Source organism: Vanessa atalanta, chromosome 4, assembly GCF_905147765.1.
Source record: "Vanessa atalanta chromosome 4, ilVanAtal1.2, whole genome shotgun sequence".
Taxonomy (NCBI): Eukaryota; Metazoa; Arthropoda; class Insecta; order Lepidoptera; family Nymphalidae; genus Vanessa; species Vanessa atalanta.
In genome coordinates this window covers 7,303,365-7,318,028 of record NC_061874.1, presented here as the reverse complement: position 1 = coordinate 7,318,028, position 14,664 = coordinate 7,303,365, and the positions used below count along the sequence as shown (strand labels likewise).

At 30.1% G+C, this 14,664-nt stretch overlaps 1 protein-coding gene across 4 annotated transcripts; it reads left to right on the top strand.

Moving 5' to 3' along the window:
- Nucleotides 1-2,265: 2,265 nt before the first annotated feature.
- LOC125077802 lies at nucleotides 2,266-10,678 on the top strand. 4 transcript variants are annotated; one of them, XM_047689868.1, is made up of 6 exons: nucleotides 2,266-2,515; nucleotides 2,844-2,888; nucleotides 3,995-7,965; nucleotides 8,055-8,175; nucleotides 8,882-9,004; nucleotides 9,165-10,678. In XM_047689868.1, exons 3-6 carry the CDS (start codon nucleotides 4,010-4,012, stop codon nucleotides 9,351-9,353), a joined length of 4,389 nt encoding a protein of 1,462 aa, XP_047545824.1. In that variant the 5' UTR covers nucleotides 2,266-2,515; nucleotides 2,844-2,888; nucleotides 3,995-4,009; the 3' UTR covers nucleotides 9,354-10,678. The 4 variants fall into 4 exon arrangements, with proteins under 4 accessions (XP_047545824.1, XP_047545823.1, XP_047545825.1 ...); XM_047689867.1 differs by lacking the exon at nucleotides 2,844-2,888; XM_047689869.1 differs by lacking the exons at nucleotides 2,266-2,515; nucleotides 2,844-2,888 and adding an exon at nucleotides 3,048-3,136.
- The last annotated feature ends 3,986 nt before the right edge of the window (nucleotides 10,679-14,664 follow it).

The following is a 14,664-nucleotide window of genomic DNA, read 5'->3' as shown; positions in this document are numbered from 1 at the left end:
AGTGTTACAAAATTACAAGCAACTTACTTAGCTCATTTCAATATAGTGTTTGAGGTGTATTTATTTTAGTATCAGTGCAAAAGGTGACCACGGTTTGCTCGTCTGCCTTGAAATGAATAATAATTGAAATTATCTTGAGACACAATGGTGTTCATAAATACAATAATCTACTCATTAGTTTACTTATAGGACTTCAAAAGCAGGTATAGATAGCTCAATCCAATATGACCCGGGTGATTTATTTTCCTAATCGTTAGAGTATAAGTATGCGATGTAAGCTGCTAGAGTGTAAGCTCTAATTCAACGGAGCAGCTATGTAATCACACGCATACTAAAGTTAAATCACCAATAGAGTCATAGTATACTGGAAATATGATCTACTACATATTTTCGACATTAAATAACGATGTTATATTTAAAAAATAATATTTTGTAGTATTCTCTCGTCATATTTATTTTTTTCCTTACATAGAATAAAGTTATTTTTAACGATGGCAATATACTTTAGGCTGCAGTACACATACAGAATGAAGCGTCAGTAGCGCAATGGTTTACTGGCCGCCTAGCGATGTAAAAAGTCGCAGGACCTATCCTGACCCCATAGATACACAATATAATAATATAACATTACACTACAATAATAACACACTTATACTAGCTACCTGACCCCTTGGACTATTGACGTAGGAGTGGGGACACCTAAAACAAGTGGAAAAACTTAAAAGGAGGGGTAAATAGGAATATTAGTAATTCTTTAATTAATTAAAAAAGTACATCCTTGAATGTTGAAAATAGATATTAATTTGAAACCTAACACAAAAATAAATAATTTTATAAAAATGAAATATTGAACAAAATCATAGAAATATGTATCAGAAATATTTGATTTATGATTGATGAATATTAAATTTGATTGATGAATATTTATAGTAAAATTAAAATCTAAATCCAAAATAATCCAAACATTCGTCTTCTATTTTTTCAAAGTGCCGACATGTATATGCCCAAATTTCACACTTTTTTGGTCAAAAGATTAATTTAAAATGCGAATTCTTGTAATAACTTTTTTTTACCAAAATTACGATTGGCAACGTATTTTTTGGCTATATTCTAAAACTTGTAAGTTCAATTCGAGAAATTCATCCTTCATGTTAATTAAAAAATAATATTCAAATGCAAGATATATTTTGTCATATATTTTATTATTTTACGTAGGCCAACTCGAACGATATTATATTTAATTCGGTAGCAATTTTGTCAAAATTAATAATAATCTCTTTTAAATCATCTTTAGTTATATCATTGTAACATCTTAGGGTAAGCTATAGTATTAATTAATATTTGTTGATTGTTTTTGTAAGTAACATTTTTTTTTTGATTAATTAACAAGCTGCAGTTCATACTAATACATTATGTTATATTTTCCTAATTATTAAATAATTTGTATAATACAAAAAAATTAAACATGTGCACAATATATTTCTTACAATTGGTTTAATTTCTGTAACTATCAAATTTATTTTTAAAACCTAACAACACTGGTTTAAGATAGCGACATTTTACAAAACATCTGGATTTAAAATAATATTACTTACAGTTTATATTGTATTGAATACCAAATAAGGCAATCTAATGATATTTCATAACATTTACTGAAATCATACATTATTTTTAGTAAGTCGTAAATAACAAAAATAAAAATTAATCTGAAGTGACTAAACCAAACGTGCTCGAATTCATCGCGCACATTTTTTTTTATTTAAAGGTACAATTATTGAGTATAAATTTATAGTGTATCATACCTCTTCAATTTGTATTTAATTATTATTTTTTATAATCCATATATCATCTATTATCATTATCATCATTTCATAATTGCATTTTATTCATATATTTATTCATGAATAAAATGCAATTATGAAATGATGATTTACAAACATTTTTCTTTTTTTAATTTTTAACCTTTACATGGAAGAGGTTGAATAATACACAAAAATAGCAAGTCACCAAGAAAAGAACAAGAAAGTCTTTTTCTTTTTCTCTAAATAATTCGAAAAGTATATTATACATATTTTAAATTACCATTCGAAAAATCGACTTTTATTAATTTATCTGTAATAATTAATAATTTTCTATGTCAGTAACTACATTTATAAGTTTAAAGTATTCGAAAGAAATATTCTCTTTGTTTTTAATCTGTCATTGAAAAGAAAATAAAATCTATGGCCACTAAAATAAATGTTATCTGTGATAAAGGATAAATCGAAGAATAATTTATAATACAACAATTTAAATTATAATTATAATTGAAATATATTAAGTAATACATAAATTTTAATTTTAATACCAATATAGTTAATAAAATGTGTATTATGTCTCATTGAATGCAGAGATTTAAACTGATTGGTTTTACGTGGCTGTGGGCTTAAATATGTAAGCGGCCATCTTAACAATTGATCACGTGATGTTTCTCTAACAGAAATCTGAACACAAATATTCAAAAAAAAGCTGCGAGGTACGTGCAACTGCTTTTTGTGTTGTTTAACATGTATAGTAATAACATTTTGTAAACGGTTAATAAAGATTTTTTATTTAATCCGCGTATAATCCATTTTTAATTCAGAGAGGTTTATGTACCTTAAAGTTGGGAGACAAGTTTAGTATTTGCTATTTTGGCTACGAAGAATTTTATTACTATAATGTTAAGCGATCCTTCTTTTTTAAATTAAATACATGAAATGGTTGTTCCTTAATGGTCAATAATTAAATGGAAGTCATAGTGTATTGCTTAGTAGATTTTAATGAATAAATATGATACCTAATTTCCTACCATTTTTTTTAAGCTGGCAGCACTGCTGATTAAACGAGTAACAACCTCTAAGTTTAAGGTTACTTTTTTAGAATAATTTAAGTTTACGATATTAATTACGGGTTTATGAAATAAAATTAGTTTTTAAAAAAATATACAACAATTTTGTAAAAAAATTAACTTTAGAAAGGATAAAAAAAATTGAATCACTTTTTAGGTAACTAGACGGCCATTTTGCCAAAAATTTAAATCGATGTTGATTTTGCCTGATAAACTTATCCGGGCTACTAAATTATGTAAAACTTTTATACTTTTATCGGTATAATCGTGAGTATTTTTCCAACTAGCGCATTTGTGTTGTATTGATTTAAATTCACATTATTGAGTTAAACGTAAAATAACCTAAAAAAAATAGCTTGGATGTCGCCATATTAATATTTGACGTGTGTTGTTTATTTTAATCGGTTATGAAATTAAAATTTATTGACTCACGTTTTAGATACGTGACTAAATATTATGTATTTCTTTACGTAGTTACATCTTATTAAAAAATATTTTAGTAAAATAAGTGACAGTCCGTAAATGCTGGATTAAGACCTGCTCTCCACTTATGAGGAAGTTTAAGAGGTTATTCCACCACGTTGCTCAAATTTGGTTTCATTGCTATATTCATAAATTTTATCTGCTTTTCAAATTCCGTTTAATAGTTATCTACCTCAGTCAAATTATTAGTGTGGCAAAAGATAAAACGTGAAAGTAAAATAAAATTGACACAGACACCAACCATTCAATCCTACGTCTACTTCGTCTTACATTTCTTTTTTAATGCAACCTTCTGTAGCGTTTATGGATTTTTTACGCAAGCCTAGAGAAGCTGCTACTGATTGACCAATTATTACAAACCATACCCATTTATAGATTATAATGGTTATATATATTTTTTTTGAAACAGAGAATTGCTTTTTGGCGTGGGTGGTATTGCTATTATCAGCGACCAAACCTGCTAAATGAAAATCACATTTTTTTGTCATAACTTGTTGCCTGATCCTTTAACTAACATTTAAACTTTTTTCACACTTATTTTGGAACAGACTAACTATTAAGTAAACATAATCGAAGCTCATTAAAGTATGTTTGGTTTTAATTTATACAATATGCAAAAATATAAATAAACTATTTTTTCAGTATCGTCTTTTTGAAATGGATGTCGAAAAAAAAGTTTTCTCATCGACGATAATAAGAACACAGAATCATATTAAAAACAATTTGCAAGAAATATTGAATATTGTTCCTGCCACGCCTATAGTAGATAAACTAGAAAAAGTTAGCGATTTGAATTTTATACATAAAATTGACAAATATTATGTACCAAAGAAAAATAATGGAACGAAAGTTAAAACTGTACAAGATATTCGAAAGATTTTTGAATCGGATGTTAATAGTTATTTGCCAGATGAGTTAGAAAAACAGAAAAATGTGTTGTTACGTAAAATTAGACTTGGTTCGTCAAAAGACGAAGAAACAAAAGAAACAGCTAAAAATATGTTAAAATCAAGTTCTCCTATTTCACGATCGGCTTGGCAAATGCTTATAAATATTAACCCAGAGGAACAAAAATTTGCTCATCAATATGTTCGTTTTAATGGGAAATATATTCAAATAAATGGCAGTAAAGGTGGGAATTGCAAGTTTATATATAAGCATGACATTGGTAAAATCAAGGAACTTTCTGTAAATAATTCAACATACAGACGAAATAATTTAAAGAAAAAAAAAGCATTGCTTCAAAATTCGTTAAATGTTAAATTTAAGCCAGGGCCATTGACAAAGAAAAAAAGTCTAGATACTTCCTACCAAAAATATCAGTTTGGTGACATGGAATTAGTCACATTACCGAAGCCTGGTCTTGACCTACAACCGTCTTATGGTAAACCTTTGGCTCCAGTTATCAATACATTTCTTCAAAATACCTTTTTGTTAAATTCTAACGGAGTAATTAGTCCAAAATGGGCAGATTTTGCAGTTACAGTTTTGGGAAAAAATGAAAAGGGAATTCCAGTTCAATTAAAAGATAGCTGTAATGTTACGTTTGATTTAGATTACAAATGTTTTCAACATAGAATACTTATGCGTAACGATAGTGATATTATACACCTTGAAAAAGTACAAAGAGTTCCAATACAAACAACCGAAGATGATTCAGTTATACTATCGGAAGTGATTAGTGTCGTAGATAATATAATTGATGCTGTCGAAATTAGCTTAAATCAAGATGAAATGTTTTTTGGAGAAGACGAAACACGAGAAGAAATAATAACAAACAGCAGTTCTAATACAAATCACCTCAAGGAAAAGGGGAAACGAAAATATGGTGAGCTAGGTAGGCTTGATGTTACTGTTATCAGAATTTCAGATACATCAGAATTAAATGCTAAAAATGTGTGTTCCAATGCTCATTGTACTTTAGGGTGTATTTGTGATTCATTAAATTATTCCTACGGCTTGAAAATACATTGTGGACGATTTGAATGTATGTTTCAATGTAAATGTGACTATTCGAATTATAGACTTTCGGATTCATTTGATAATGATTGTACCGATATATTGCCGGGGTTAGTGAATTTAGACCAAAAATTGGGACAAACATTAGCGAAAGAAGAACAAAAATTTCATCAAACTGTAATAGTAACTGATGACAAAAGTATATTGTTGAAATCACAAAAAAGAAATTGGAAAACTTCAAAAAAGTATGCTGAGTTTTTTAGTAACATGCGCTTAAAAACGAAAGATAATACGAAAAAAACCTTGTCGGTTCTTTGCACAAATCTTAAACTTAATAACGTTGAGCCTTGGTGTATGGTCCACAACTTGTATAAATGTTTTTGTAAGGGTAAATTTACAAAAAGTTTTTATCCGGGAGTCGATGAACCTGTGAATACAAATATTAAAATTCCTGAAAAAATTAAAAAAGTGGTTATAAATATTGATCTAACTCGGCAAGAACTATCCTTAGATAACAAAGCAAATAGGAAACGTTCTATTTATGATAGTAATGAGTCATCATTAGATTCTTTTGACTACTTTGAAAGTGTTAAATGTGTTAGAACTCTGCCTTATAGGGGTAGAAAACATTGTGAGGAATACTACCATACTACTAATAAAAAAATATTGGAAATGGAGCGAAATGACAAAACCTTACGCAAGAAATTGGCAAGCTTAATTAATAAAGAAGATTCTCAAGAAAATATTTCTACGCAAAATGTTAATACCTCTGATGTTATCGACTCAACCTCAAATGATTTATTGAATAATGTTATTGAACAAATTCCATTAGAGTATAAGGACGTTAAAAAATTATCAAGTACAAAGCTTGTCACGTGGCTCGAATCAAACTATAAGCAATATAAAGAACGAAGTAATCAAGGTCCAATTAAACATTCTTTGCATCCACCAAGACTGGGTACAATGGCCTTATATCCATGGGACTTCATATTAGATAGATATCGGGGAAAAAAAAATTACTTTCTCATATCAAAACAACAACCTTATCGCATTTTCATGGCAGTAAATATAAAAAATTCTTTGTTTGATAATTGTATTAATATAAATGACATTGCTTTATCCGACCTTGATAAATACCCCATAACGGTAAAAAACTTACTTACAAATGCAACCGATCTAAAAGATAATTTTTGTATTTTATGCGGACTATCACATTGTTGGGAGTTGGTTGGTTCGGTTACAAAAGTAAATAATAGAAGTAACGTAACAGAAGAAAATGAGATAGAGACAACTATTTCACAACGACCAAAGTCTCAAAGTGAATGCAGTTCTGATTTAGAATTTATGCCGGTAATCACGGATAGCTCTGCAGATGAATTGAATTGTTCATTGGAAAATGTTTTTAATCAGACATCCGAAAATACTCCGGAACAATCTAAATGGTTTGTAATGACGGTAGAAAATGATTTTACAGAAATTCGATTTTACAAAAGAGGATTTTTTGTCAAGTATGAAAGTATTATGAAAGCAATAAATGTTGCAAAGGTATCAGGTAAAACGGTTAAACTTTCATCACAAAATTGCAGTTATCCTCAAAACAATCCAAGTTTTGGTATTTATGCCATACCAAGTGATACAGAAAATTATGTTTTTATCGGTCCGTATGAAAAAGATGAGGCATTAGGTATAGAAACTATAAGAAATATACATGATGTAAGAAAAACTAATTGCACAAGAGGTAGATGGATAACTACTAATAAAATTGATAACTTAAATGTTATAGATAATCCTTTAAAGTATATGCCATCAAATAATGCAGACAGTAATAATATGCTTAGCTTAGACATAGAATCTAGCTCAAAAGATGGTACAAACGAGTATCAAGTAGTTTCCGATAAAAGTACAACCTCAACTGGTTCCATGCAAAACACTAATAAAGGGGTGGTAGGGAAAGTAGTTAAACCCATAAGAATACGAAAGGCAAATGGTTTTTTCCAACTTGCACCGAATGGTTTGTTAAAACAGGTACCTGTACATAATAAAGATACATTAAAATACAAAAACGCTTTTCTTGTTAAAAAGAATATGTTAATAAATAAAGATACTAATAGTTCAAATGCACCTTTGTTAAATTCACCTTTACTATTGCGTCAAGGTGTTGTTCAGCATGGAGAACAGGTGGGAAAAGGAATAATGTTACAAAATCAAAAACCCGTACAAGAAAATGCACATCAAGCAAAAACACCTAAGAATGAGATACAAAGAAGAAAGTTAGAGGGGGGTATGTTTATATTAAAACCAGAAGAGATTAACAAAAGATCTTTTGAAAATCAATTATTATGTAACCAACAGAAAACTAACAAACAAAATTCTACTGATGGAAGTGATATGGACTTAGAAGAATTTCTTGAAAAATTCGTAGTAAATACAGGAACTCAGTGCTATGTTATTTCGGATGACGAAGACGACAGCACTAGTAACCTTTGCACTAAAGATAATACATGTAAAAATGTTTGGATTGTTTGTAAGAATATAGAGAATCTAGGTTGGATCCCTGGCAGGCGGAATTCTGAAAATAGATTGAGTTTTGAATTTCCCGGGTTTAAATACACCGATTTCTATAACGAAGACGAAGCGTTTCATAAAATAACTCAGTAAGTATAATATTTACCATCTTATTGGTCAATGGACAATAACGACAATAACATCATTATGTTTCTATTGACAAATTGCTCTGTTTCAGGGTGATGTCTAGAAAAATTTATATACCGAGGCATATTCATTTAGAGTGGCATGCGCTTGAGTCCTTACCTGATAGCAACATCAAGAACAAATTAGAGGCAAAAAACTTAACTCCAGACTACGTGAGTCTAAAAATAAGCATATATTATTTATGTAAATATGTTCAAACATTTTTAAAATTCCCTATAATTTAAGGGGTAATGCTAATTGAAGCTATTATAATTAGCAACCAATTTGTAAGGGCTTATTTAAAGAATTTAATCTTTATTTATAGAGGAGGAATAATAATAATATATTATAGACTAGAAATAAGCCATCACATCTTAAAAAATAATAAACCACTAAACAGTGCCTGAATGAGAATGAAGCATAATTACAAATCTTTTTTCCTTATAAAATTAAGTATACTGGGTTAGCTAGGACGTCAATTCAAACAGTTACATGGGTCTAATTGACTAACCTAACCTAACTAACCTAACCGACTAACTCATATTGGTACAAACCAAACCATATTGATCTAGATGAACAAACATACTGCTTGATTTATTATATTTTATGGCAATACATGGCAGGCACTGGCAAAACTATAATATATTATATAAGCCTCGTAACTTTCGGAATGTTATCATTCTTTTCACTAGATTAAAATTGCGATAATCGAAAACATAAGAACGGGATCAGGAAATTAATTAAAATACGAAAAATAAATAGTGTACCATTTTTAATGTAACATAAATTAACAATCCATAATTTTATTTGAACTGCTTTTAGTGATTTAAAGTAAATCATATTTTCATAACGTGTGTAATTTAAGTTATAATTTTATAGGTGTTGACTCAAAAAGGCTTTCAGCATAAACGTGAGTTGTTGAAAAATATAAAATCAATAAAAAATGTGGATTCTCCAAGCACCGCTCTTTATGAATTTCTTATGCACGACCTTACGGATAAGGTAAATATTTACATCTAATATGAGTAGCGTGGCAGAGTTGTAGACGACATATTCATAGAGCTAACCCTGACAAAGTATTTGTATGAAAAACCGTATGATGAATGAAATTATTCATTTTAAAATAATTATTAACAATTATAAATATACTTTTGACTTTCAGAATAATGTAATTACTAAATTAAAAGAAACTAGTAATAACTTAGAAGAAGAAAGTTTGTTTCTTAGGAATAAAAATATGGCAAAGAAAAGAGAAATATTGAAATCGTTTTCTAAAGCGACGGAAGATCTTCGCAAGGAATTGATTGATCAGCTAAATAATATAACAAGTGACGCTGAAGACTCTGAATAAAGTGTTATATAGTGAAAAGGGACCGTTTCATTAAATAATGTACAAAATGTAATCGATTTTTAGGGTGTCGACATAAAATGAAACGGCCTTTATAGGTACTGTTAATTGTAATTATATTTATATTGTAAATACTTCGCCGTTGAAATTGGCGACATACTGATCTCATGAATGTCTCTGACCATGTCTATTTCAAATGTCACATTTTTTAATATTGCATCAAACAGACAAAGTTTCGAGTGTATCAGCTTTAAATTCTAACATAAAGCTACCTGAGTATTATGACTTATATCTATTGCATAAACATCTCGGTAGTTTTTAGTTGTCTTCTTTTCTAGACACACTTCTACATATAAGGTCTATTCGGATATAAATCATATATTCAGTAAAAACTCGCCTTGGCAAAAATGTATTCACAGGACTTCTAACTTAGCTATAGTCCAATCCACGAAACGAACTCCCAAAGAAAATCGTAATTGTGCGCTCATTGGTTAATATGCGTGACCTTCATCAGCCAAATAATTTCATAGGATTGTCTTACATATCGGATTCGTCCAATTAATCTCTAGCCGTGCACATTGACCAATGGAGTGCAAGTATTTGGTTTCCTAGGAGTTCTACTAGTGGAATGGACTATACTTCAAGGTTTCTTGTATTTACATTAGGTTGTTTCTATATAATTATAGGAAGCTATTTGAACTTACATAAGTACGCTAGTTAGTTGTTATTTTAAAATCTTGATATCCAGTAAATTCGAATCGCAATAAAAGTAGTTGTAGTTTTATATACCTTCAATGATGAGTCAATAATAATTAATTAAGACATTGTTTTATTTTCTTAGTAACAACAAAAGTCATAAAATTCTTTTTTTTTTTATCCTATTATCTTCCCTGCAGGAAAAGAATCTGTGATATGCGGTAAGATCTTTATTTTATACATTGAAACAATAGTGCTTACAATTGCCGAATAGTTTGTGGAATATTTTAAAGGATTTTACATATTTTGAGTTGTAAAAAAGTGAAATTTGTTCAATAGAAACATCCAAAATATGCAAATAACCTTTTTACAACATAAACTTAGGTAAACGTGCTATGTGTTCAAGAGCTGTTAGTGTATGGTATCATTCACCTGTTATATGTACAACATTTTTTATCTTTTAAGTATGAATATATATAATAAGAGTTGGCATCATGAGTTTTATTCATCATTGAGCCATATAAAAAATCACTGCAAGATATTGCAGAGAGGTATGTTGTTCTTTATTATTTTAAGGCGCTGGACATTTTTGATTTTAAATCGGTCACGATCAGGGCCGGACCGTAAGTTTAGGAGGCCCTGGGCTAACACTACTTAGGGGCCCACCTAAGACACATCAGAACGTAGACTTGAATTAAATTAATTGAATCGGTTTGGTTAATTGCAGGACTCGCAGGGCTGCAAACTATACGATCTGTTTAATTAAATAAATTTATAGATACTTTCGCACTATCGTCTATTTTTGACTTTGACTTGACTTAGCTGGGGCCCCCTTGAATCCACGGTCCCTGGGCTGAAGCCCGAAAAGCCATATGATAGATCCGGCCCTGGTCACGATAATTTCTACATTAGTGTAAGATTATGATTTCTTTGATTCCGTGTCGATGTGTATAAATTAAAACCAGTTATTAACGCCGTTTTATAATTATATAATAAAGATTAATTAAATAAACATACTTTGGTATTATCGTCATTTATTAGTTTCTCTTCGTATCCTGCAAAATCACAGCATATCACTATTTACAAAAACTTCGCTACTCATTGGTGGAATTGGTGGATAAAACATTCATTCGTATGTTGTATATTAAGCCCATTCCCCGTGAGCAAGGGCTTGATTAGCCACATTTTAAAATGTGGTGACGTACGATTTACGATACCTCTTTATTTATAATATATGAGGTTACAGCACCGCAATGTGATCTGGATTTAGCAACCCTGCTTCTATTGGTAGGATAATAATATGATGTTGTCTTAGATTTTCGCGATTATTACACATTGAAATAAAACTAGTTTTTAACGGATTTATTCGCGTATATTAATTATTTTAACATCCCGACGTTTCGAGCACTTTGCAGTGTTCGTGGTCAGTCAGTCAGTCAGTCTGCCCGTGACCATATACGCGATTAAATCCGTTAAAAACTAGTTTTATTTCAATAATAATATGATGCCAAAAACACATACACGAGGCAAGAAAAAATAGATAATATTGTGAAATTAATTAATGGGATAGCTGATCTTTTTAAGAAGATAAACAAGTATGTAAATCAAATTTAATTGTCAGTTTTTAATTGAGTTGGGTCTAATGAAAAACTAAATTATATAATTAATAAAAGCTATTCGGTTTATTTTCGGTCTCCGAAAGTATGACCATGTTTCAGAATTTCGTTCAAAGCTCAAGTGGCTCCCTATACGCCGTCGCCGAAACTTGCATACTCTCTCTCTTCTGTACTGTGTGTTGTTTAATCCGACCGCTCCGTTATTTGAAGGAGAAATTCGAATTTCTTGGAGATCAGTATAGTATACGATCATCACGAAGCCTCATCCTAAAACTGCCCACCTATAGCAGTAAATATTATAAGCAGTCCTTCACTGTGCAGGCAATAACACTTTGGAACAACTTACCGCTAAGCATAAGACAATCTAAATCGCTACAAATATTTAAAAATTCTCTGAAGAAATTATATTTGGACACGAATAATGATGACATTTGAGATACAGTTATTTAATATCCTATTATACTTTCTATTATATTTATTAATAATATTATATTTATTTATTTTTTTTATTACATATACTATATAGATATATGTATGTATATATGATTTATTTATAAATATCTATAATCTGTTTTATATTTTATTTATTAGTATTTTTTGTATTTATGTATCTGCTATATTTATTGAGTTGTATTTGTTATTATTCCATTATGTAAGTTTTTACTGCACCACCATATTGCCGTCTTCCATACACATTATTCCTCTAACCCAAAGGTTGTCTGGAAGAAATGGCTTATAAACCATAAGACCGCCTTTTGCTTGGCCAACTTCGTTTTAAAGACTATATTTTTTTTATCTTTATGTATATTTGGTGTGCAATAAAGAGTAAAATAATAAATAATAATAAATTGACGCATGGGAATCTTATCGAGATTTCTTTCTTGGCATTCCTAAAATTTCAATTATATAATGGTTATAGCAGTGTTAGGACTCAAAGCGCAAGGTGACTCAATGGCCACCATGTTATATTACTTTCGTGATGAGTTAGATCTTTTCTACTTTTTTATGTCATTCTTTATTCTCTCCATAGTAAGATGTTGGGCAAGTTGTTGAGTCTTTCTTTTCTATCTTTTATGGTGGCTTTTAATATTGATTGTGTGATGCTGACAGCGAGAGTGAGATGATGCTGATAGTGACAGTGATACGTATGTACGATAATATGAGCCCAGTGGTAGGAATATATATAAGATCGCAATAAAGTCAAATGACTGTAATATATAAAATATTAGCTGTTACCCACGGTTTTGCCCGCGTAGAATATGAATATATTTACAAGTTAACTTAAAATGTTACGTAATACCTCTTTGTATACCACATTGGTGTGTATTTCAGTCCTGGGTAGAATAGCCAGAAACACTTAAATGCGAATCAACTCATTTTTAATCGGTAGCCCAAAAATAAAATTTCGACCTTCTAGCTTCAAAATGACAGACTTCCAGACTAACCTGAATACGAAATGTTAACACCTATTTTTCCCTTTAGGCCTAAAATATCAAGAAACGCTTAAATACGTATCAACTGATTTTTAATCAGTGGCACAAAAATAAATTTTCATGCTTCTAACTTCAAAAATGACGGACTTCCAGACTAACCTGTATATGAAATGTCTACCCCTATTTTCTCCCTTTAGGCGTACAATATCAAGAAACGTTTAAATACGTATCTACTCATTTTTAATAAGTATCCTAAAAAACAGTTTTTTGTTTTTAATTTAAAAAATGACAGACTTCCATAAAAATTTTCATGCCTTATTTCACCCCCTCATAGGTAGAATATCAAAAAACGCTTAAATACGTATCTACTCATTTTTAATCAGTAGCCCATAAATAAAGTTTCATGCTTCTAACCTAAAAAAAATTACGGATTTCCAGACTAACCTATATAAAAAATGTCCTACCCCTATTAAACCCCTTAGAAGTAGAATATCTAGAAACACTTAAATACGTATATAATCATTTTTAATCAGTATCCCAAAAATAAAGTTCAATATTTTTAACTTAAAAAATGACGACTTCCATAAAAAACTTTCTACCCTTATTTCATCCCATTAGTGGTAAATATATCAAAAAACACATAAATACGTATTTACTCATTCTTAATAAGTATCCCAAAAATAAAGTTTCATGTTTCTATCTTAAAAATGACGGACTTCTATACAAACTTTCAACGCTTATATCACCCCCGTAGGGGTAGAATATGCAGAAACACTTAAATAAGTATCTACTCCTTTTTAATCAGCATCCCAAAAATAAAGTTTCTTGTTTCTTAAAAAAAACCATACGAACGTTCAACCCCTATTTTACCCATTTCGGGGTAGAATATCCAAAATTCCACCTGAGTGGGTGTCATGATATGTTCTTTTATAAGTGTACAGCCTAAAATATAAAGTTTATGCTTCAAGTTCTAAAAATTCTAAACATGGCAATACTTCCAACAACTTACAACCTTTCATCCCCCTTTTCAACCCTTTAGAGCATTTTTTTCCAAATAAAAAGTGTGTCTATGTCCTTTCTCAGGCTCTAGACTATTTGTGTACCAAATTTCATTTAAATCGGTCCAGTAGTTTTGGCGTGAAAGCGAGACAGACAGACAGAGTTACTTTCGCATTTATAATATTAAGTGAGTATGGAAGTATGGATTGTTATTTCCCGCGCTAGAGAGCTCCGATAAATGCATATAAAAAGAAACAATATAAGAAAACCAGTTCCAGATAAAAACCAGAGAAATCAAAAACAAATGATTGAAAAAACAATAAATATTAAGTGGTTCGTTGATTTTTTTGAAAAATTTTCAACAAATCTAAGTGAATAGTGTTGTAGCAGCACTTTGTAAGACGCCGTCGTTGAAACAAGATTAGTCCCGAAAAGGACTGTTTTTCGCACCGTGTTTATATTCCGTCGTTGAAACAAGATTAGTCCCGAAAAGGACTGTTTTTCGCACCGTGTTTATATTTCGTCGTTGAAACAAGATTAGTCCCGAAAAGGACTGTTTTTATTATTACG